This window comes from Epinephelus lanceolatus, chromosome 18, assembly GCF_041903045.1.
Source record: "Epinephelus lanceolatus isolate andai-2023 chromosome 18, ASM4190304v1, whole genome shotgun sequence".
Taxonomy (NCBI): Eukaryota; Metazoa; Chordata; class Actinopteri; order Perciformes; family Serranidae; genus Epinephelus; species Epinephelus lanceolatus.
The window spans coordinates 38,920,470-38,942,114 of NC_135751.1; the positions used below are offsets into that span (position 1 = coordinate 38,920,470).

The 21,645-nt window shown below is 41.8% G+C and overlaps 2 protein-coding genes across 4 annotated transcripts in view; one reads left to right on the top strand and one right to left on the bottom strand.

Moving 5' to 3' along the window:
- Positions 1 to 90: 90 nt before the first annotated feature.
- LOC117267965 (phosphoinositide 3-kinase regulatory subunit 5-like) lies at positions 91 to 15,394 on the bottom strand. Its single transcript, XM_033644054.2, has 18 exons — positions 15,257 to 15,394; positions 10,413 to 10,527; positions 9,746 to 9,846; positions 9,594 to 9,662; positions 9,373 to 9,511; positions 7,224 to 7,293; positions 6,843 to 7,020; positions 6,591 to 6,762; positions 6,418 to 6,486; positions 5,487 to 6,334; positions 4,799 to 4,924; positions 3,549 to 3,686; positions 3,354 to 3,447; positions 3,168 to 3,244; positions 2,980 to 3,073; positions 2,799 to 2,881; positions 2,580 to 2,695; positions 91 to 1,368 (listed from the first exon to the last, which is right to left on the bottom strand). The coding sequence occupies exons 1-18, from the start codon at positions 15,287 to 15,289 to the stop codon at positions 1,221 to 1,223; spliced, it is 2,670 nt and encodes an 889-aa protein (XP_033499945.2). The 5' UTR covers positions 15,290 to 15,394; the 3' UTR covers positions 91 to 1,220.
- Positions 15,395 to 18,185: 2,791 nt separating this feature from the next.
- Positions 18,186 to 21,645, top strand: part of ntn1b (netrin 1b) — a 74,591-nt gene continuing 71,131 nt past the window's right edge. The window contains exons 1-2 of one of the 3 annotated variants that reach the window (XM_033645229.2): positions 18,186 to 18,448; positions 18,552 to 19,596. In XM_033645229.2, coding sequence (XP_033501120.1) covers positions 18,582 to 19,596 — 1,015 coding nt within the window. In that variant the 5' untranslated portion in view covers positions 18,186 to 18,448; positions 18,552 to 18,581. The remainder of the gene's footprint in view (positions 18,449 to 18,551; positions 19,597 to 21,645) is intronic. The other 2 variants (XM_033645227.2, XM_033645228.2) reach the window with 2 other exon arrangements.

Consider the following 21,645-nt stretch of genomic DNA (forward strand, 5'->3'; position numbering starts at 1 on the left):
TGGTGTCTGTTGTGCAAGTGAGTGAGTCATAGGAGGAAGTTCAGGAGAGGCAGTCACTGTCTAAACTGTGAGAACAAAGAAAACACAGAACCGACTCAAGTATGATTTTATTACAGTTGAGTGACATATAAAAACATAATGAGACAATTTGTTTTGAAAATATATATAAAAAACATGTTTTTATCGCTATCACTTCAAAATAAATAGCTTATTTTAGTACACTTTTTTTTTTAAAAAGGGAGAACGTACACAGTAGTAAATCAAGTAATCAGTTTTATGCTACTGACAGCAGATAATTAACATAAACACGTCTCTACAGACAGAGCTTTGGCATTAATGTTTCTTCTTTCCAAAGTTAAACTGTCTCTTTAAAGATCTGATAAGAAAAAAAAAACATAGAAAGTTGGGAAACAATCCAGTCAAACTCCTTCAAATTACAAAGTGACACACCTTGACATCAGCGACATGACAAACCTGAAATATAAGTGGGTCAATAAAGGTCACTCTTTTTTCTTTGTCTGATTTCATTTTCACCAGTCTATCCAGTAGCTGTTCTGCATCCAGTGTTGCTTTGGTTAAACATTATCACCTCAATGGATTCAATCAGTGTAGTAAAAGGGGGTCATTCCCATGTTCCCAGGGTCCTATATTACCCAGCTGTGTACAGCCCAGATGTTCCCCAACCCTGCTTAATATGATAAGGGTTAGGTTAGGGGACCATAATCATGACCCTGTGAGTCGTGAAACTGCACTGGCGCAGGTCTAAGGCTTCTTTCAGACCTAGAGTTGTCTTGCTTTGGTCTGAATCAGGAACTAATGTTGTTGCACAGTTGTATAATTGTAATTGGTAGGTTACCAAGGAGGAAGTGGGTATACTCTCCTATATATTCCCATGGCTTTTTGTATACTGTAAACCGCCAGAGAAAGAGGTGGACATACTCCATATACCTGCGTATACCCTCCACAACACCACGGAATACTGCAATATCCAAACAGGTTAAGATTAGAAAACAGGTCAGGGGTCAGGCTGGAGTCAGAGAGCTCCAACAATTTACTATCATCTGCCACGTTCAGGGTTAACTGGATAATATCTGTGAAATATTTAAATTAAAACAGGTCACACTGGACCCGATCACAACAGTAGGGTTAATGTGTGACAGAAAATTGAACTGGGGCACGTTGGACCCTGGGAACTTAGATAAGCTGCAGTAAAAAGTGTGTCAGGGGCAGGAGGCAGAGAACGAGGTGATGGGGAGGCAGAGCAGAGAGCAGTAGGACGGGTGCAGAGGCTGGACCTGTCCAGGTGAGGGCTTGTAGGACATCCAGTCTGAACTGCTTCCTGGTTTACAGCACAGAGACACCTCACACCTGCAGACACACAAGATACACCATCACTACATGTGAGGCTGAAAAATGCATCCACCATCCTCTGCCCAAAAAACACATAGGCTGTTGTCACAAACTGTTTGCACATATACCTACGAAAAGTTATGCACCAAAATTCGTATAAAACCCACGTAATCATGAGCCTTTAATTTGTGTATATTCCATCTAATCAGAAAGGCTGGGATCATGTGACCAATTCACTGATGAATGTGAAGAAGGAATTTGTATTAAGACTGATAGACCGTGTAAGATGGCTGGTTGGGGTGATGGATGGTCAAACAAACACAGGACTTTCCCCAGGAGTCCGTGTCCCGTGTGAAACCGAGTGAACTCTGAATTATTTTGAGGTACATCTCTACAATGTTTATTTTTCTAAACTCAACGTACACATAACTTAACTAAACTTGCCCTACATAACTTGTCTGAATCTAAGCTTATTAACTTTACTCTTCTAAACTCAACCTACGTAACTTTACTTTCCTAAACCTAATCTACGTAACTTTACTAAACCTAATCTACGTAAAGTTACCTGTCTAAATCTAACCTAGGTAACTTTGCTTGCCTAAACCTACCCTACGTGACATTACATTCCCAAACCTAAGCTACGTAACTTTACATTCCTAAACCTAACCTACGTAACTTTACATTCCTAAACCTAACCTACGTAACTTTACATTCCTTAACCTAACCTACGTGACTTTATATTCCTAAACCTAATCTACGTAACTTTACTAAACCTAATCTACGTAAAGTTACCTGTCTAAATCTAACCTAGGTAACTTTGCTTGCCTAAACCTACCCTACGTGACATTACATTCCCAAATTTAAGCTACGTAACTTTACATTCCTAAACCTAATCTATGTAACTTTACTTTCCTAAGCCTAACCTACGTAACTAGCCATGTTTTAGCAAACATGGCAATGTTGTGAAACAGTCGCAGTTACGCACCAAAACTATGTAGTTAGATTTAGGTAACAAAACTTCGGTCAGACGACTTATATGGACTTTTTTTTAATTGGGGGAGGGGCTGAAAAAAAAACATATGGTAAGGCTACGAAATGCTCGATACTGGCTTGTGACTTTATACAAAAAGGTGTCAGCTGGGCCCCCTGTTACGTTTCAGATGTCTATGAAGTATTCCTTTAAGTAAAGGTTCAGTGATATGACAGTCAGTGATGAGGCTCTGTTGTACCTGGTGACACTTTGGATGAACTTCTTCTCATCCTGATCCAGACACACGGCAAACGTCCCGTCTTTTCCTCCGTTCACCTCCACCTTGTCCACCTTTACCTTTGATATGGAGATGTGCTGCCAGAGAGCACGTGGAGGGAGAGGAAATGTGAGGAGGGGGAGTTTTAAAGAGAGGGGTGTGTGTATGAGATTATGTTTATCAATGTTTTATTTCCTTCACCTGGTTGTAGCCCTTTTTTGACTTGGAGCACTGCCTCTTCAGGACCTCTGTCATCGTCAGCTGCAGACTTTCTATTCTTGAATCTGGACGGATGAGATTTGATTTGCTTAGACAAAAAAACCCAAACAAAATTCACCTGCTGGCACACGATTAAAAGGCTGGGACCATCAGTGTCACACACCGAGCTGCTCAGGTTTCCTGCAGGCTTTGTAGAGATTCACCGATGTGCAGACCTTCTCTGTCTGCATCCACTGGCTCCTCCCACTAACAGCCACCTGTAATTGGGTGTAGACAGACAGATATAAAAATAGCTCTGAATGTGAACTTTAATATTTGCTGTTACTGGAAATCTGAGGGTGTGAAAAATACCTTGTTGTAACCAACACTTAGTGTTAAAGGGACAGCCTCACGCTCTCCATCAATGCCAAACCTTTTGCTGGCAGCACCTGCAAGAAGACACATTAGATTAGATTAGATCAGATGTGTGTGTGTGTGTGTGTGTATATGTGTGTATGTGCTGTTGTGGCTGTCTGGATGTGTCAGAGTGTGACTCACCCATGGCCTTAACAGCTCTGGTTCCAGCAGTGTGCCCGAGCTCCAGAGAGTGAATAAACACTTCCCTTCTCTTCTCTCCTCCAGCCAGGGTCAGCTGTGTGGAGGAGGAAACAAAAAATGAATCAGGTAAATACTGTGTGTGTGAGTGTGTGTGTGTGTGTGTGTGTGTGTGTGTGTGTGTGTTGCTGCTCTCACCTCAGCCTGGTAGAGCTGCACCAGAACAGGCTGGTCTGCATGTCGGCAGTAATAAAGCACCAGGTCGGCCAGCAGGGGAAGACTCTCTGCGCTGCCACTGCTCACTGACTCATCTCCTCCCTCCTTACAGGCAGTCTGCTTCATGGAGGAAACACACGCATGGATTTCAGACAATGTAGGTAATGAGTATGTGCATACAGTAAGGTATCAAACGTAACCACCGTAAGATTTTATTTACAAAATATTTAAGCAAGTCAATGATTTTTTCACACACTGAGGATTGTACACGATTCTATATAACCCTTCTCCCCTTTCTTGAAAGCAGGATTTAAACGTTTACATCGAATCGACACTGTATCTACGGCGTAGGCTCTGCGTCGATGTAGAGCCTATGCCGTACCCTACGCCGTAGCCTGACGTGCACCTCCCCAGAAATGTAACTACACGTCGTGGTGACGCAGACCTCCTGTCTGTCTCTGTAAGCTGAAACCATTTCCCTCAGTGGAAACAAAGCTTTGATTTACTTTAATTTCACAGATAAGAAACAATAAATTGTGAAAACAATAGAGCCTCTATAAAAATATCATCTTAAGTCTTGTGTGTGATTTATCCTGGCTTCATATGAGCAGAGGAAATCTCTGCTAGCTGCTAGGCTAATTTATACAATGTAAAATGCCATAGGCTTGCGCTAATAACGTTAGCATGTTGTATTTGTTTGGAAAACGTGTTTAGTATAAGACAGTTGTTTTGTCAATGAACTTTGTGAGCTGTAATGGAGCTGAATTTTGTAACGTTACCTTTGTTAAATGTTGCTGTTGTCCCTGGCTTCATATGAGGAGAGGAAAAGTCTGCTAGCTGCTAGGCTAATTCATACAATGTAAAATGCCATAGGCTTGTGCTAATAATGTTAGCATGTTGTATTTGTGGGGAAAATGTGTCCAGATAAAGACAAGTGTTTGTCTGTGAATGCTGCGAGTTATAGTGAAGCTGATTTGTGTACTTGTGTTTGAAATTGTCTCTATTAAGCCATGTTTAATGTGTGTTTAATGTGTGTTTTGAATCAACTAAACTTTACTGCACTTCACAGAAACCCTGCAGCCGACCACTGTTTTGGAGGTGTAACCGCAGAGTGACACAGACACAACTCATAGAGCTGACACACCAGTATAAATCCTGCTTGACCCCAGCAGCTTCTGTCTTGACTCATTGTGTAATGTAAGGACCAGAGTTGAAGACGGTATGGAAGGTACCTGACAGAGGACGTCAGAGGACAGGCTGAGCAGACTGAGGACGTTTCGCTCGTACCAGGGGTCCATCATGCCCAACATCTGTGCTATATCAGTGGTACTGTCCTCCAGTATACTGCCATTACTCTCCTGTCAGAGGGAGACAAGAAAAGCTGTATTACCTCAGTCAAAGAAACACATCAATAACATTTCACATCATCATATTATCTAAAAGTACTATTTTCTACAGAGGCTCCGTTTATAAAGGGTTTCCACATAAAAGAGTAACTTTGGTATTTTTCAACCTGAGCCCTATTTCCCCCCTTTTTTTGTCGAAGTGACTAATCAGAGCAACAATTTTTAATATCGGTCCAGTCTTCAGTGAGAGTGCTGCAGCCAGCAACTGCAAAACAGGCTGAGATGTAACGTCTTGGGTCATGTTCACACCTTCATTTTACGTCCAGTAAAAGTGCTTGTTTTTACACTGACGGGCTCAGGTTGTTATCATAAGTTCCTTTTTCATGATACTTGGTTGAAGGGTGAAGCATGGGCCAAAGAAGAGCCCATTAAATTTTGGAGCAGATCTGATTCATGAGGTGTAAGACGAGGGAGTCTACGCTCTCTGAGTGCCCCTCTAGTTAGGAAGTGGTATCTGTGAATACATTAATATACATTTACATATACAGATAAAAGGCTGAATGAGCCTTCTCACCACAGAGGCAGCAGTTTTGGTTCCTGTCGGCCCTTCGGTCGGTGTGTGTCCTCCCCCTGTGCTTCCTATCGTTCTCCTTTTGGTGGGAACAAAGTAAAACTGCAGTTTGCACGTCTTGGTGAGTCGAGGACATTTACTCTCTTTCTGCTGCAGGTCGCTGTACGCCCTGGCCAACCTGCCCGCCTCTCTGTCACCTCCAAACACCACCACTTTGACTAAGGTGGGCACTTCTGTCACATCGCCCTCGTCGCAGCTCAGGATCGGCCTCCTGCGGACGCACATGTGCTTCCGGGGGGAAAGAGGATCCAGAGCAGTGGTGGACGGATGCAGAGGATGAGCTTGTCTGGACATGGACCTGGAGTGTTTAAGCTGCGAACCAGTTCTTTGACAGTCTGTGGTAAAGTCACCCCTGTAGCCCATACTCTGGACACGGCGGCAGTTGCTCGGGCTGCGAGGACTCTTGAAAAACGAGGAGAAGCGCTCTACACCTAAGATGGATCTGGACTTCTTTTTGGGTTTCTTTCTAAGCTTCGGTTGGCTCTCTTGTCCCTTCTCTGCATCCTCGTGTGTCGTGTCCTCGCTGAAGTCACTCTCCACACCTGAGGAGCCAGATGGCGTGGAGACCACAGACCAGCTGGAGGACAGAGAGTAGCCGGAGTCCCTCGAGGAAGAGGATGTGGTGGAGATGCGGTGGTTTTGAAACTCGTGGTCCACTTTGTTTCCCTCCATCTCGTCTTCCTCATCCACACTGGTGTCGTTAGTATCGTCCTCATCCAGTTCTGCTTTCAGGAAACAGTCTGGAAGTGAGTCCAGGTCCGACCCGCTGGTGAGAATGTAATACAGAACACCTGAAGAAGAAAATGTTTGAGAACGGTTAAAGATAGAACTCTGGTAAAGGCATCTGAAGAGTTGTTGAAACTGATCTAATTACCAAGGTTGTCGTTCTCCCAGGAGCACGTGTGACATTTAGGGAGGGGCAGCATAAAAGTCTCAACAGCCCCTAATGAGAGGAGGTCATACTCAGGTTAAGGAAGCCCGACGTGTCACACATTTATTTATCTTCACTTTGTCTGTGGCTTTTCATATTTATATATTCTGTCTCACCGTTATCTGGGCAGCCATCAGCAGGACCAGGACCAGCCAGGCTCTCCCTGAGCCTTTCCATGCTCTGCAGCAGAACTCGTCTAGCTATGCTGAGATCAGCTGTAGAGGCTGCTGTCTCCATGCGGTCCGTCACTGCCTCCACGAGCTGCTCCAGCTCCTCTGGCCGCTTCGTCTGGAGGAACATTAGGATGTTTGGTTTAGGAAGAAAATAATAAAAAGGAACTGTGCATCTAAAACATGTTGGTGAGTCACCTGCAGGGTGGTGTGGAGCGCCTGCAGGTCGTGACCAGTGCCCAGAGCAGCCTGGAAGGCGTGCAGGATGAGGGTGATGGTGACGTCTCTGCTGGAGTGCTGGGTGCTGCTCAGCTGCTCCGAGACAGACTGGACCTCTGGAGGGACGTCTTCATCTGGGCTCACTAACAGCACCGTCCTGATGAAATACACACATACACCATCATACACAAAGAGAGCAATGATGTAGAAATCTTATAAAATGTCTCAAGATCTCAAGTGTTTTCTTAATTTATGGTTGTCGTTTTAGAAGTGCCATAAAGACATTTAAGATGTATGGAAACAGGAGCCATGCTTAGCTTGTTTTGATGGCATTTATCATTTAAATTTAAATGAACTTACATGGTTTTAGAGCAGTGAATCTCCGGGGAAATACCCTGCTCCATGCGAAGCAGTCTTTGAAATGAAATACCTGAAACAAAAGTAGGCAGACAGTTTAGTTTTCTCAGTGGGTAAACACTGCCCCCATGTGGTCGCACTGATACCTACATAACCCTGATCCCTGTCTGATGAACTCAAGTATCCCGTCATCAACACCAGTCATGTTATAAATGTGACCAACTGTATACAAAAAACATTAAAGGAACACTTCCACCCCAAAATGATCATTAGTATATCAGTCACTCACCCTGTGTTACACTGAATTTGGCAAGAAAACTATTTTTCTCATATGCGCCACGGTGATTGAAGAATCCAAAAATGGCGGAATATTTAATGAATTAAAGTAAAAGAGGTCTGAGTTTAACGACAGCAGAACTATGTCAGATTATTCGTTCACAAGTCCACATCCCATTTATCAAATTGAACGCTCAGTACTTCCTGAACACATGCATTTTCACGAAGACCTTAATGTTTAATACTAACTCAATCTTAGAAAAAGTGTTGGCATTGTACGTTTCTGCGAACCACAGATATGTCACATTTGCACGGTATAAACTTCATGCCTCGTTGATGCACAAAAGTCATTTGGACATGGTTGGGAGGGGATTATGTTTTGGTTTAAAATACCCAGTTTTGGTGGCACAATCCCGTCAGGAAACACAACAATATGTTGGGAAAAAACAACTGCTTAATGTGGCAATATCCCAGCTGGAAACACAGTGACATGTTGCTGCAAAACATCCACCTTTGGTGCCTAAGAAGTCGCTGGAAATGCAGCGATGACTTGCTCAAACAACCCATTATGTTGTTTGCTGGTCTGAACAGTGGCCTACAGCTTGGCAGGCTTTTCCCCTAGATGTCACGCCATCCAACAACCCCTCCACTTCCTGATGACAAAGGCAGCTCATATGCTACCTCACTTCAGAAATGCTGATATGAGACGTATGAAATGTGCAAATGAAACATATTTGTGGTTTGCAGAAACGCACAGTGCAAAGTGCATTTTCTTTGGGTGACGGAACTGTGAAATGACTTCTCACAATTTGAAGAGCAGCACAACTGAGCTATTTATACTTAAGTGTTTAAATATGAGTTTAGCGAAAATGTGTTTGGGAAGTACTGAGCACACAACTGGATAAATGAGACTATATTACACTGCATGACTTGTGTTAGAGTTTGTAAACGGATGCTTTGATATAGTTTTTGTTGTTAATCCTGGCCTCTTTCCAATTCTTCAAAAACTTTCTCAATTTTCAGAAGGGCTGCCCCCTAATAGTTGACCTAACATTAGCCGACCAGAAAGGTCATTAGTTGGCAAGATTTCATCGGTCGCTAAGACGAGACCCCCCCCTGGACTGGACCATGTGTGACTTTACTTTGAAAGGACAGACACAGGAAGTGTCCACGCTCAGCAGTCAGACAGGAGTCAGGTCAATTTCCAGGGCTGGTACCTGCGGTTATTCCACAGGCTAGTTAATAACATGTCGGGCAGGAAATCCAAAGTGTGGGATCATTTTGAGAAGGTGAAGGACGAACCCAAGGTGATATGTAAACTCATCTTCATTGGTCGACTACAAACATGACGTATCATCTGAAGCATGGAAGTAGCTACATGCCCATTAGCCCACAGCGTCATTAACAGGCGGCTCGCTCAGTGTGTGACGTGCACTTGGAGATAAAATATAGGCCTATATTAATGAAGGTTCATTAGTACGGTTTTGTATTTCTCTGTAATGTAGCACAGTGTTAACAATGTTACTGATACTATTCTTTCTCACACCTTCAACTCAAACCACCAAAGTATATCATTTAATCATTACATTTATATCAGAAACATGCAGGAGACTAGTCCACTGATGGACCATGATGAGGATTAGGACAATTCTTAGGCGGGGGCAGCCCTAATTTTCGGATTCTCTGTACACCGTGGAGGCATGCTAGAAAAACTAAGTTTCCACTATGAATTCAGCGTAACATTGAATGTGTAATCCATAAACAAATAATCATTTTGGGGTTGAAGTGTTCCTTTAAGTACCTCCTTCCATACTTGAAAGAAAACAGAGACACAACATTCAGCCTTCACATCAGTGCATAAGAGCGTCAGTGGTACCTGGTGCTCTGAGCTCCTGCTGGATGATATTCAGCAGGCGTTTGCAGGCGGAGCTGCACGGCTCAGGCCAGGATAGGAAACTATGGAACAACAGGTAGGCCTCCTGCAGCACGTCACAGTCTGACGCCACCTGAGGAGCCTGAGAAGAAACAAGTCACCAGGTTAAATAGAATAAACGGGAAGAATCTGTGTTCATATAGCCGCTGACTCCACCAACTCACTTTGAGGAGGGTTGAAGAGAACAGGAGAGTGAGAGGCACCACCAGCTCGTACTGACTCTGCTCCAGCACCTGTTAAAAAACATAGAATTATGAACTGAAACATGCTGTCATTCCTCATATCACACTGATGATGTTGTTTTTCAGCTCTTGACCTCCTTTGTTTTCCTCAGTATTTTCTGTAGAAGGATGAGGAAGTTGTGCGGATCTCTCTTCACAAGTTCCTCCAAACACCAGCGGTTTATGCACAGCCCAGCTGCGGACAGACACAAACACACAGCTTGTTTCTCCTTTTAGGTTTCAGTCTGATAACAGGTGCTAAACACACTAGTTAGATTCACATGTTAACTAATGTTCAGTAGACGCTAAGTGAAAGCAAAATGATTACACCACTCTCCCTTGTTGGAAATGACTGAATGAAGTTACAGCAGTTAAGTATTTCAAAACTGAACTTGCATTAACCACCATGACAATCCTCCATACTTTCGGTCAGTCTTTATTCTGTGTGTCACCACTTTCAATTCCTGTTTGTCGCCATTAAGGTGGACAGCATGTACCCGGTTGGTTTGCTGGTTGCGTCTATCGATAATTTCACATGTTAAAAATCTACTTGGCGTTTTTGTCATTTATTTAGTGAAATTCAGCAGAGGCGTGTCAGGACTTGAACAAACTGGTTTCAACATTGGTTTTAAGATATCATCTGTACTTTTCTGTACCACATGTAGATTTCTGGTGTGACTTGAGGACCCAAGTTGTGTCATATTTTCAGCGTAGTTTCTTAAAGTTATAACCATTAAAGGCAGGTAGAGGATTGGGTCTTACCGTTCCAGAGTTGTTTGTCCGGAGTGTCCAGGCCCAAGCTGCTGAGGCAACGCTCGAGGACATGCTGGATACGATCTTCAGTGCACGAGCTCTGCTCCATCCTCGGCATCATCTTCTGCAGAGGCATCACAACATCCAGAGAGAAATACAGCAGATAAACCACAGGAAGTCCCAAAATAAAAACAAGAATCACACCCTATTATTGTGTTCCAGTAAACCGATATATTATGTCTCTTCAGTAGTCCAAACTTCCTGTTATTGCTGTTGCCAACACTCCATAATCATTATTGTTCCTCTCCAGAGACAATCAAACACAATCAAGAGGACACGGCTCACACAAACAGAGGTGCAAGCACAAATGTCCACGGCAAAGATGTCAGGGCAGAAAATACAGCCTGCCACTTCCTACTAAAACCAATGAGTCACAGACTGCGTGTGCGGACCGGAGATGAGCTGGTCGAAAGAGGCAGCCGCAACTTCTTCTGCTTCTCTACTTCTACTTCATTCTTAAAATCAGCTGCTGACGCCAGATTTCATGTGACTCAAAGTGGGATGGAAATGAATCTTACAAAAGGACAACTTCCCATTTTATCATTATTGCTCATTATCAACAAGCAGAGACAAGTATCTGAGTATTATATAATAAGGAGCACAAATGTCAGTCAAGGTTAAAGAATCAGTCAAATATGTTAAAGCAACAAACCCAGTGAAGAACAACAGTTATGAACAAAACACACATTTCTGGAATTTGCTTACTACAGATCACATGACACCTGTGGTCGGGGTGCACAGGCATTTTATGACAAACAAGTAAAACCACACTGACCGCACAATGAAATGGACAATTTTGGAAACCATAACATTTCACTGGGGTAATTTAGGACATTTCCCCAGGCAGGGTCTGTTTCAGTGCCTATTGTGAATGATTTAGAAAGAAAAATTTAAATAAGACTGTCATGAGACTTCACTCTGATGAGAAAAACTATTTTCCTCCTAAGTATATTTGGCTAGCAGGATGTCAATGCGCATACGGAAGCTACAATTGTGCCCAGCTGGCAGATGTGTCACTGTGACCACTACTGAATAATGTGTGCAGTGACACGACTGGAAAACTGGGGTCACCTGTGCCCGTCAAAACAGGAAGAGGCCTTCCGGGAAGCACTGATGTAGCACTAAGACGGGACAGATGGAGAAACTGCATCTGAGCTAGTGAAATATAATGAAGAGTGTGTGTGAGCTGTTGTAATGGAGCAGAGGAATCCCTTATTAACACCGCGGTCATGTTCCATATGGGTTCATTTCAGTTGATTTTAAACTGGATAACTGGATGTTGACACAAGGGTATTAACTAAATTTAAGTGTATATTGTTACAATATAGTCACATTTTTCATACAATTAAACTGTCAGTGTTTATTTAGTTTGGTGAAGTTTGCATCTGAACAACTGTAGAAGTTATATGTTAATGATTTATCCATTAATTTGAGCCCTGGGTCTTCAACAGGGGGTCGGCAACTGCTAGGGGGTCTTCGTACTTAGTGTAGGAGGGCTGCCAAATTATTGTTTGAAAATCTAATTTAAGTTTTGTTTTTTTTTTTCCAAAAATTAAATTTTAACATGAACTCAACATATTAGCAAAGATTAATCAGCTGACAGCTGAGGGATCCCCTGGCCTATTTTTAGCTAACAACTTTAGCCATTTATCCATTACTTTTTGCAAACCATTTTAATTGTTTATCTATTACTTTTAGCTAACTGTTTTTTAGCCAATCACCCATTACTTTTAGCTAACTATTTTAGCTATTTATCTATTACTTCTAGCTAGCTATTTTATCCATTTATCCATTTCTTTTAGCTAACTATTTAACTACTTATCCATTACTTTTAGCTAACTACTTTAGCCATTTATCCATTACTTTTAGCTAACTATTTTATCCATTTATCCATTACTTTTAGCTTACTATTTAACTACTTAAACATTACTTTTAGCTATTTTAGCCATTTATCCATTACTTTTAGCTTACTATTTAACTACTTATCCATTACTTTTAGCTAACTATTTTAGCCATTTATCCATTACTTTTAGCTAACTATTTAACTACGTATCCATTACTTTTAGCTATTTTAGCCATTTATCCATCACTTTTAGCTTACTATTTAACTACTTATCCATTACTTTTAGCTAACTACTTTAACCATTTATCCATCACTTTTAGCTTACTATTTAACTACTTATCCATTACATTTAGCTAACTACTTTAGCCATTTATCCATTACTTTTAGCTAACTATTTTAGCCATTTATCCATTACTTTTAGCTAACTATTTTAGCCATTTATCTATTACTTTTAGCTTACTATTTAACTACTTAAACATTACTTTTTAGCTATTTTAGCCATTTATCCATTACTTTTAGCTTACTATTTAACTACTTATCCATTACTTTTAGCTAACTATTTTAGCCATTTATCCATTACTTTTAGCTAACTATTTAACTACTTATCCATTACTTTTAGCTATTTTAGCCATTTATCCATTACTTTTAGCTTACTATTTAACTACTTATCCATTACTTTTAGCTAACTACTTTAGCCATTTATCCATTACTTTTAGCTAACTATTTTAGCCATTTATCCATTACTTTTAGCTAACTATTTTAGCCATTTATCTATTACTTTTAGCTTACTATTTAACTACTTAAACATTACTTTTAGCTATTTTAGCCATTTATCCGTTACTTTTAGCTAACTATTTAACTACTGATCCATTACTTTTGGGTCCATGTCATTGGTTCGACATCCCATTAGTCGGACTGTCCGCGGTGCTGAACGGCTCGCGGCGGGCGTATGGCGTGCCGCGACCTGCTTGAGGCGGAGCAGGCTCACGGCTTATGTGTTTGTCACTTTCTTTTTCATTTTAACCCACACCATGATCTTTTCCTGACCTTAACCAAGTGGTTTTTGTGCCTAAACCTAACCAGACCTTAACCACAGGGCATCATGATGATTTTGGAACGGACTTCGGAACAATGAGTTTAATATGGTCGGAACAATGGGGTGTTGAACCAATGGGCAGTTCCCATTACTTTTAGCTAACTATTTTAGCCATTTATCCATTACTTTTAGCTAACTATTTTAGCCATTTATCCATTACTTCTAGCTAGCTATTTTAGCCATTTATCCATTACTTTTAGCTAACTATTTTAGCCATTTATCCATTACTTCTAGCTAGCTATTTTAGCCATTTATCCATTACTTTTAGCTATTTAACTACTTATCCATTTCTTTTAGCTAACTATTTAACTACTTATTCATTACTTCTAGCTAGCTACTTTAGCCATTTATCCATTCCTTTAAGCTATTTTAGCCGTTTATCCATTACTTTTAGCTATTTTAGCCATTTATCCATTATCTCTAGCTAGCTACTTTAGCCATTTATCCATTCCTTTAAGCTATTTTAGCCATTTATCCATTACTTTTAGCTATTTTAGCCATTTATCCATTACTTCTAGCTAGCTATTTTAGCCATTTATCCATTACTTTTAGCTATTTTAGCGATTTATCTATTACTTCTAGCTAACTATTTTAGCCATATCCATTACTTTTAGCTAACTACTTGCACAATTTATCATTGCTTTTAGCTAGCTATTTTAGCATTCCGTTACTTTTAGCTAACTAATTTAGCATCTATCCATTATTTATAGCTATTGTAACTGATTCATAACTTTTAGCTATTTTAACCAATCACTCATTACTATTGACCATTTTAGCCATTTATAAATTATTTTTAGTTAAATATTTCAACTATTTTCTCCATTAGCTTACTGTTTTAAACTGTTTATCCGTTACTTTTCACTAGTCTGTATTTATTACTTTTTGCTAACAGTTGAAATTGTATAATTCCAAACATTTATTCAACTATTTCATCTGTTTACTTTGAGCTATTTCAATATGTTATCCGTAACTTTTAGCTATTTGTTTGCTAACTTAATAGTTTTCATGCACTCTCAGTTGCAACAGTGCTCAGCAGTTCCAGCTGATTCAATATGTGGATATATTTTCTTTACTCCAATCGCAGTTCAATTTATTATTTCTCTTGAGATTTCTTGAATTTAAAGTAGGAGCTAAAGTAGGAGGGATCATCTGATGACAGGTTATAAGTGATGATGATTTTCTCAGCAAGATTGTTGTATCAATCTAACAGTAAAACCAGTTTAAACTCTGAACTGCATATAAGTGCAGCAGCTTTGGGCTCTGAGGTACCTGCATATCCAGCTTCTGCAAACAAGCCTGTTCAATCATTTGTCTACTGAGGAAGCAGGTGTTAGTCCATTGTATGTGTGAGGATATATTGTCCAGCACTTCCATGCAAACCTGACTGTTACTGCTACAATGCAAAAACACTGCTCTCTGCTGCTGCTGCTTTAAACATTAAGATTTTTTATTGCTTTAACTGCACAAAGTGCTTCATTATACTTATCAGGTTATCTTTCAATAAAGAAAAGAAACACACACTATTGAGACTCAATAACCTATGAAATGCTTTGCAAAGCAAACTTTATATTGCCTAATTCTGAGTGTACTGATAAAGGCCTGCGGTAGCTTTTAAAAGAAGGGGAACAGGAAACATGCAGAACTTGAACAACACTTTGCAGTTAGATCTGATGGAAGTTATGTAACAGAAGTTTGTTCCTATTAGAGAGGCAGTATATGGAAATGGTGAACACATATTAAATGGCTCCACTTGCCAACCTGAGAAAGGCACGGGACACATACATGTAACTTACTGTAAACATGTTAAAGCATAAAAAGAAGTTAGAAATGAAAAGAGACAGACATGCGTCTCACCCATCGACTGCTGGTATCAGTGTCCTCGATCATCCCAGATCAACCACAGCTGAGCAGCGGAGGGAAACAATACCGAGACCACATCCTCCTGTGTTGGTGCTTTTCAAAAATAGACCCTCTGACTGCAGAGTCAGAGAGCGTGTGCTGCAAAACAGGAACTGAATGAGTCTTTAGGCTGAGGTGGTTTACATAAGACGATATACTAATGTTGTAGGAGGAGTCTTTACATGATAGACCTCATTACTGACAAATTAATCATACAAAATAAATATTTCACCTCAGTAATCTAGGTTTATTCATGCACAACGTCCTAGTTAAAGGTCTTTAAATGTCATGTTTATGTCTTACGTTTAAAGGTTTCCACCCTTAATAACGACTGAGAGCAACAAGTGGCAAATCAGTAGGCTAAGTCTGTAACTGCAAAGTGTTGACAGCTTTCAGTGGCTTGTAGCTTTTCTACTTCTTGTGTCTGCACAGCAATTTTAATTAAAATAGTTTGTAGCTGTTCTACAGTACCTTTTTAATGTAGGTTAACATAAAGATTTAAAACCAGTTTTATGTTTCAAAAATGGCTAATGGGCTACTTACCCTGGGAGACACGTAGTGTAAAATTAAAAATTACAGTTTATTTTTTGTTATTTTTAGCCCAAATGATTTGATACTAGGCAGTAGTTATAATATTTACAGGTCACTATATTAGGTACACCTTGCTAGTACCAGGTTGGACCCCTTTTAACTCTTGGTGTCACAGATTCAACAAGGTGCTGGAAACATTCCTCAGAGATTTTGGTCCATATTGACATGATGACATCACACAGTTGCTGCAGATTTGTCGGCTGCACATCCATGATGAGAATCTCCCGTTCCAGCACATCCCAAAGGTGCTCTATTGGACTGAGATGTAGTGACTGTGGAGGCATTGGAGTACAGTGAACTCATTGTCATGTTTGAGATGATGTGAGCTTTGTGACATGGTGCGTTATCCTGCTGGAAGTAGCCATCAGAAGATGGGTACACTGTGGTCATAAAGGGATGGACACGCTCAGCAACAATACTCAGGTAGGCTGTGGTGTTTAAACCATGCTCAGTTGGTACTAAGAAAATCTCCCCCACACCATTACACCAGCAGCAGCAGCCTGAAGCGTTGATACAAGGCAGGATGGATCCATGCTTCCATCTGAATGTGGTTTTTCCAATCTTCTATTATCCAGTTTTGGTGAGAAAACCCGTGTGAATTGTAGCCTCAGTTTCCTGTTGTTAGCTGACAGGAGTGGCACCTGGTGTGGTCTTCTGCTGCTGTAGCCCATCTGCTTCAAGGTTGGACAAGGTGTTGTTGCTTCAGAGATGCTCTTATGCACACCTTGGTTGGAACCAGTGCTTATTTGACTTCCTGTTGCCTTTCTATCATCTTGAACCAGTCTGGCCATTCTCCTCTGACCTCTGGCATCAACAAGGCATTTTGGCTCACTGGATATTTTCTCTTTTTGGGACCATCCTCTGTAAACCCTAGAGATGGTCGTCTTCACCATGTCTACATGACTAAATGTGTTGAGTTGCTGCCACGTGATTGGCTGATTAACTATTTGTGTTAGCGAGCAGTTGAACAGGTGTACCTAATAAAGAAGCCAGTGAGTGTATATTGGGGAGACACATTCCACCCAATAATGTGCTCAGAAGATCAATATACTCTAATATAACGTTGTACTGCAGCTCTGCGTGTGGTTTTGCAAACTGTCACTGTGCCCACAGCAGAAGCAGCTGCGCAACTGTGGTCAGTACAGTCACTGTCAAACATTGTCTCTGTTTCATTACTTTCAGTCTTATTGTCATTGGAGAGAACTTCAGTTGTTTCTAACTGTGGTCCAACAGTGCTGTCACACACTGACCAGCATGAACATCTTGGCTTGACGCTGGATGAGCACATGACATTTAAAGAAGCTGTCAGTGTTGTAGCTCAGTCAGCAGCAGAGCGCTGGGATGTGTACTGACCAAATTTAGACAATGCGGTAATCTGGGATTCTAAACTTAAACATAACTCTATAATTCATGTGTGTGTGTGTGTGTCCTGAGTCTGACTGAGCTTCTGGTGTTTGGGGTTTCCCTGAACACACAAGTTGTAACACAGTGTATCATAGAGCGATTCAATCCTCTCTGAGAGTCCTAAAATGTACCTCAGTTTTGGCCGATAGTGGAGACATAGGATGAGAACCTCTAAACATCAGATATAAATGTCAAATGCTTCGGCTCTGGAATAGAGCTGTGAAGATTCCCGATCGGAGACTCACTAAAAAGATTTAACTGGGACACCTGCCACAGTCATCCCTGGACTAATATGTTGAGGAACTTATAATTTATTAGTTGTGCCCAAGGTACACCAAAGGGCAAGCCAAAATCTCAAGGCACACGTGTATTTATGTCTGTGCACAAAAGCTTCTATAATGTGTGTTATCATTTGATGTGTCACACACTTATATTTCCCACATGCAAACATCAACAAACAGGTTCCTCATGAAGGTTTTCTAAATTAAATTAAATTAGATATTTTAGCTGGAGTTTGCCTCTTTATTAAGAAAATGGGTGTTTGTACAACAAATCTACTCCCACTTGCAAATTAAGCAAACATGTATTATTTGCTGCAAGATAAAATAATCTTGTGAGGCAGATGTATTGTCTTAAAGCCATTTTCTTACGCTATAAATAAACATGTCAGTTTGTTTTCTATATCTTCAAATCACAAGATTTCACTGCATCATATTTCTCCTTATTGGGACAAAAGAAGTGTGTGCTCTAGTTCAACATGTAGTACCGATGATCTGCCGGAAGATGTCGCTGCTCCCTCTCCCTCCGCAGAGCCACTCCAAAGGCTCCTCTCCTGTGAATGAGTGGACCCCCTTTCTCCCATTATAACAGAGAGGGAATGGGACAGAAAGAGATAGAGGTGGGCAGAGGTGTGACTGAGAGGACAGGCAGAGGCAGAGGGACACTCACAGCCAGCTGGGCTTTTGCCATCTCTTATTTTTATTTAGGAATTTCACAGAGGGGGGAAAGTGGAGCAGTAGTTGTTCGTGCGTAAACGGGATAGGTTGTTCTCCAAATTGTTAGAAGGAGTTGAGCTTCACTTTCAGACTGAGCAGTTTATTTGGAGGTAGAGTCCTGGGTTTCTTTGCCTCGTAAGAATATTTTATTTCGCTTGTGCGTCCAAGTTTTTCCACATCAGAGCATCATTTATTGTGATTGTTTTGCCTTTATCTGAATTAATTATTAATCTTGGTTGTTTTATCTCGTTACATTTCAGCGCCAGAGTCCCTGCGGTGCGCGGATTACAATGCAAAGGATTTTGGAGGTTTGGGTCACCTTGGTGACAGTGTCTGCGCTGACCGAGGGGGTCTTTGGAGGATACGGGCTCAGCATGTTCGCTGCACAGTCGTCCCCCCCGGACCCGTGCTATGATGAGAACGGGAACCCTCGGAGGTGCATCCCCGACTTCGTCAACTCCGCTTTCGGTAAGGACGTGCGCGTATCCAGCACCTGCGGCAACCCCGCCGCCAGGTACTGCGTGGTGACCGAGAAGGGCGAGGAGAGGACGCGGGACTGTCACACGTGCGACGCCGGGGATCCCAAGAAGTCCCATCCACCTGCGTATTTAACAGACCTCAACAACCCGCACAACCTCACCTGCTGGCAGTCTGAAAACTACGTGCAGTACCCGCAGAACGTCACACTCACCTTGTCGCTCGGTAAAAAGTTTGAGGTCACCTATGTGAGCCTGCAGTTCTGCTCACCCAGACCCGAGTCCATGGCCATCTACAAGTCCATGGACTACGGCAAGTCTTGGGTGCCGTTCCAGTATTACTCCACTCAGTGTAAGAAAATGTACAACAGGCAGAATAAGGCAGCGATCACCAAGCAGAACGAGCAGGAGGCCATCTGCACGGACTCCCACACGGACATGCACCCTCTGACAGGTGGACTCATCGCCTTCAGCACCCTGGACGGGAGACCCTCAGCGCACGACTTCGACAACTCCCCGGTGCTGCAGGACTGGGTGACGGCCACCGACATCAAGGTGATCTTCAGCCGGCTTCACACTTTCGGAGACGAGAACGAGGACGACTCGGAGCTGGCCCGAGACTCCTACTTTTACGCGGTGTCGGACCTGCAGGTCGGAGGACGGTGCAAGTGCAACGGGCACGCTTCGAAATGCGTCAAGGACAGAGAGGGGAATCTGGTCTGTGAGTGCAAACACAACACGGCGGGACCGGAGTGCGACAGGTGCAAACCTTTCCACTATGACCGACCATGGCAGCGCGCCACGGCCCGGGAAGCCAACGAGTGTGTCGGTAAGGCATCTCCTCTTTTCCTCCTCATCCTCATTATTTAAGCTCCAGAATCTGATTCTATTTAATTAAATTATTCGATTCTTTTAAAATGTGCTGCTACAAATACGCACGATCCCCGTGTCCTGTCTTTACGCACAGAAAGATTTACGCACAAATGTACTTTTATTTGTTGGGAATGAAACACAGATACACCTCTCATCTGGTGACATAACATTCATGATTTTGTTCTAAAGAAATGTCGGTGCTAAAGGCTCACATTAATAGGTGGTAATCTGACTTAATTAGGGTCTAATTAATTTGATTGTGGCCAAACAAATCCTGGTGGAGGCGAAGAGAGAGGAGAAGGCCTCGAGTTGAAATCCAACGACCTAAACGGTAAAAGAACCTTAATATTAAAATCAAGACACATTTAAATTAAACATTAAACACACAACAACTAAATAAAATTGAATCTTATTCGGAAATCAATCTGCTCTGTTACTGTTCTTATTATGACTTTTAATAAGTCCAAACAAAGTCACAAGAGTGACATTTATTTACATAAATGAATTCTCTAAATTTAAATAAATTCAAAGTAAATAAACTGCAAATTATTGAAATAAAATATTAAATTCAGTGTTTGTGTTTTGTAAGAAAAAAATATATTTATCCACATCAGATCGGCCTTTTTAAGGAAACATAAATGCACAATTTAGAGCAGACATTGCTCCAAGTATTGCGCCATTTTTCCTGTATGCTTAGATAAAATAATAAAGTGTTGTTTCCAAAGCTTTAGAAGTTATTTGTTTTGTTCAGTGACAAATGTATTTGTTGACCCCTGATTTTTTATCAACATCCAGAAGAAAAGAAAAGCCAGGAAGTCATTTCCACAAACAAAGTGCGCCTGTCCGAATGCGTAATTACGCTTTGACCCGTGTTTCCGACTGTAGTAGCTCTTTAATAGGAAGGAAACATTGCAGCTGCGGAGATAGACTGCAGGGGCGTGTTGTGTTTCCATAAGCAGGTGCTATTACAGATTGGATGGGCGATTAAGGCGGTTTTATTGACATTTTTGGCACGTAGAGTATAAACTGCCACTTTAGAGCCAGTAAACTATTCAGAGAGGAGGACAAAGCCCGAGGTAATTTGAAGCCTGATCTGAGTTTTTATCCGTGCAGAGTGTATTTGCTGTGATGCTTATTTTCAACAGAGCAGGGGGGTGTTATATCAACAGTTCAAGCCCCCCTGAGCTCCAGAAACAAACCTGGAAAAGTAACAAGTTCTGACAGTGCCATGGTTTGCTTAACCAAACGGAACAAGTGAACAAGTTGTTCCCCTTGGCCTCCGCCTTTTGCCTCTGCAAAGCCAGCATCTCAGTGTATTTTACTAAAACAAAAGGTTGTCACTTGTGGCATCCATCTCGCTGTCAGTGGGAGGCCCCCCTTTCACCATCCCGCTTTTTGTGTGAGCGGTGTCATCAGATAAAACTGCAGAGAAGCCAGACTGAGCATGTCTTCCAAAGAGGAAATAATAAGGGTGGCCTGACACCTATCCCTGAAAGAAGAAGACCCAGGGGAGGGGTTGTTTCCATTGAGCAGTGGGTCCATATGGTCTGGCGGTGGGGATGCAGAGTGGTTGGTGCTAATGATCTATCTGGATTTCTGCTCCTTGCTGTGGGACATTCAGATATTGAGAGAGGAGTGTGAAGGAGAGGTGTGTGTTGTGTCTCACTCACTGGCTGCAGGCATCAAGAAGTCAGTCTCAGTGAGTTTCCCATGACTTTGCATGCAGGGTTGCCATCATTTTGTCAAGAGGCATTTATGTTGGCAGCAGCAGCTTTCACATTCCTATCAGCTGGAGTTGCACAATTTACAAATGTATTCATAAAAGCAGGGCTGGGGCCAGAGGGGTGGACAGGGGTGACACAGGCCTCCCCCACAGACTCTGGTGCCTCACCCACCACAGGCAGAAGGTGACAGGGAATAGGTTTGGTAGCGTCATGGATGGATGGAAATGCTGGATCAACATTTTTTTGTTGAAAACTTTCGACGAAAAAGAGGCACAAAGCAA

Bases quoted from the DNA above. Each gene is read 5' to 3' on its own strand.
- LOC117267965 (XM_033644054.2), bottom strand. From the start codon at position 15,289: ATGATCGAGGACACTGATACCAGCAGTCGATGG. The intron at 6,487-6,590 runs GTGAGACAGAAT...TCCTCTCATTAG, and splicing joins TGATGGCTGCCCAGATAACG to GGGCTGTTGAGACTTTTATG. The intron at 6,335-6,417 runs GTAATTAGATCA...TTTCTTCTTCAG, and splicing joins CTGGGAGAACGACAACCTTG to GTGTTCTGTATTACATTCTC.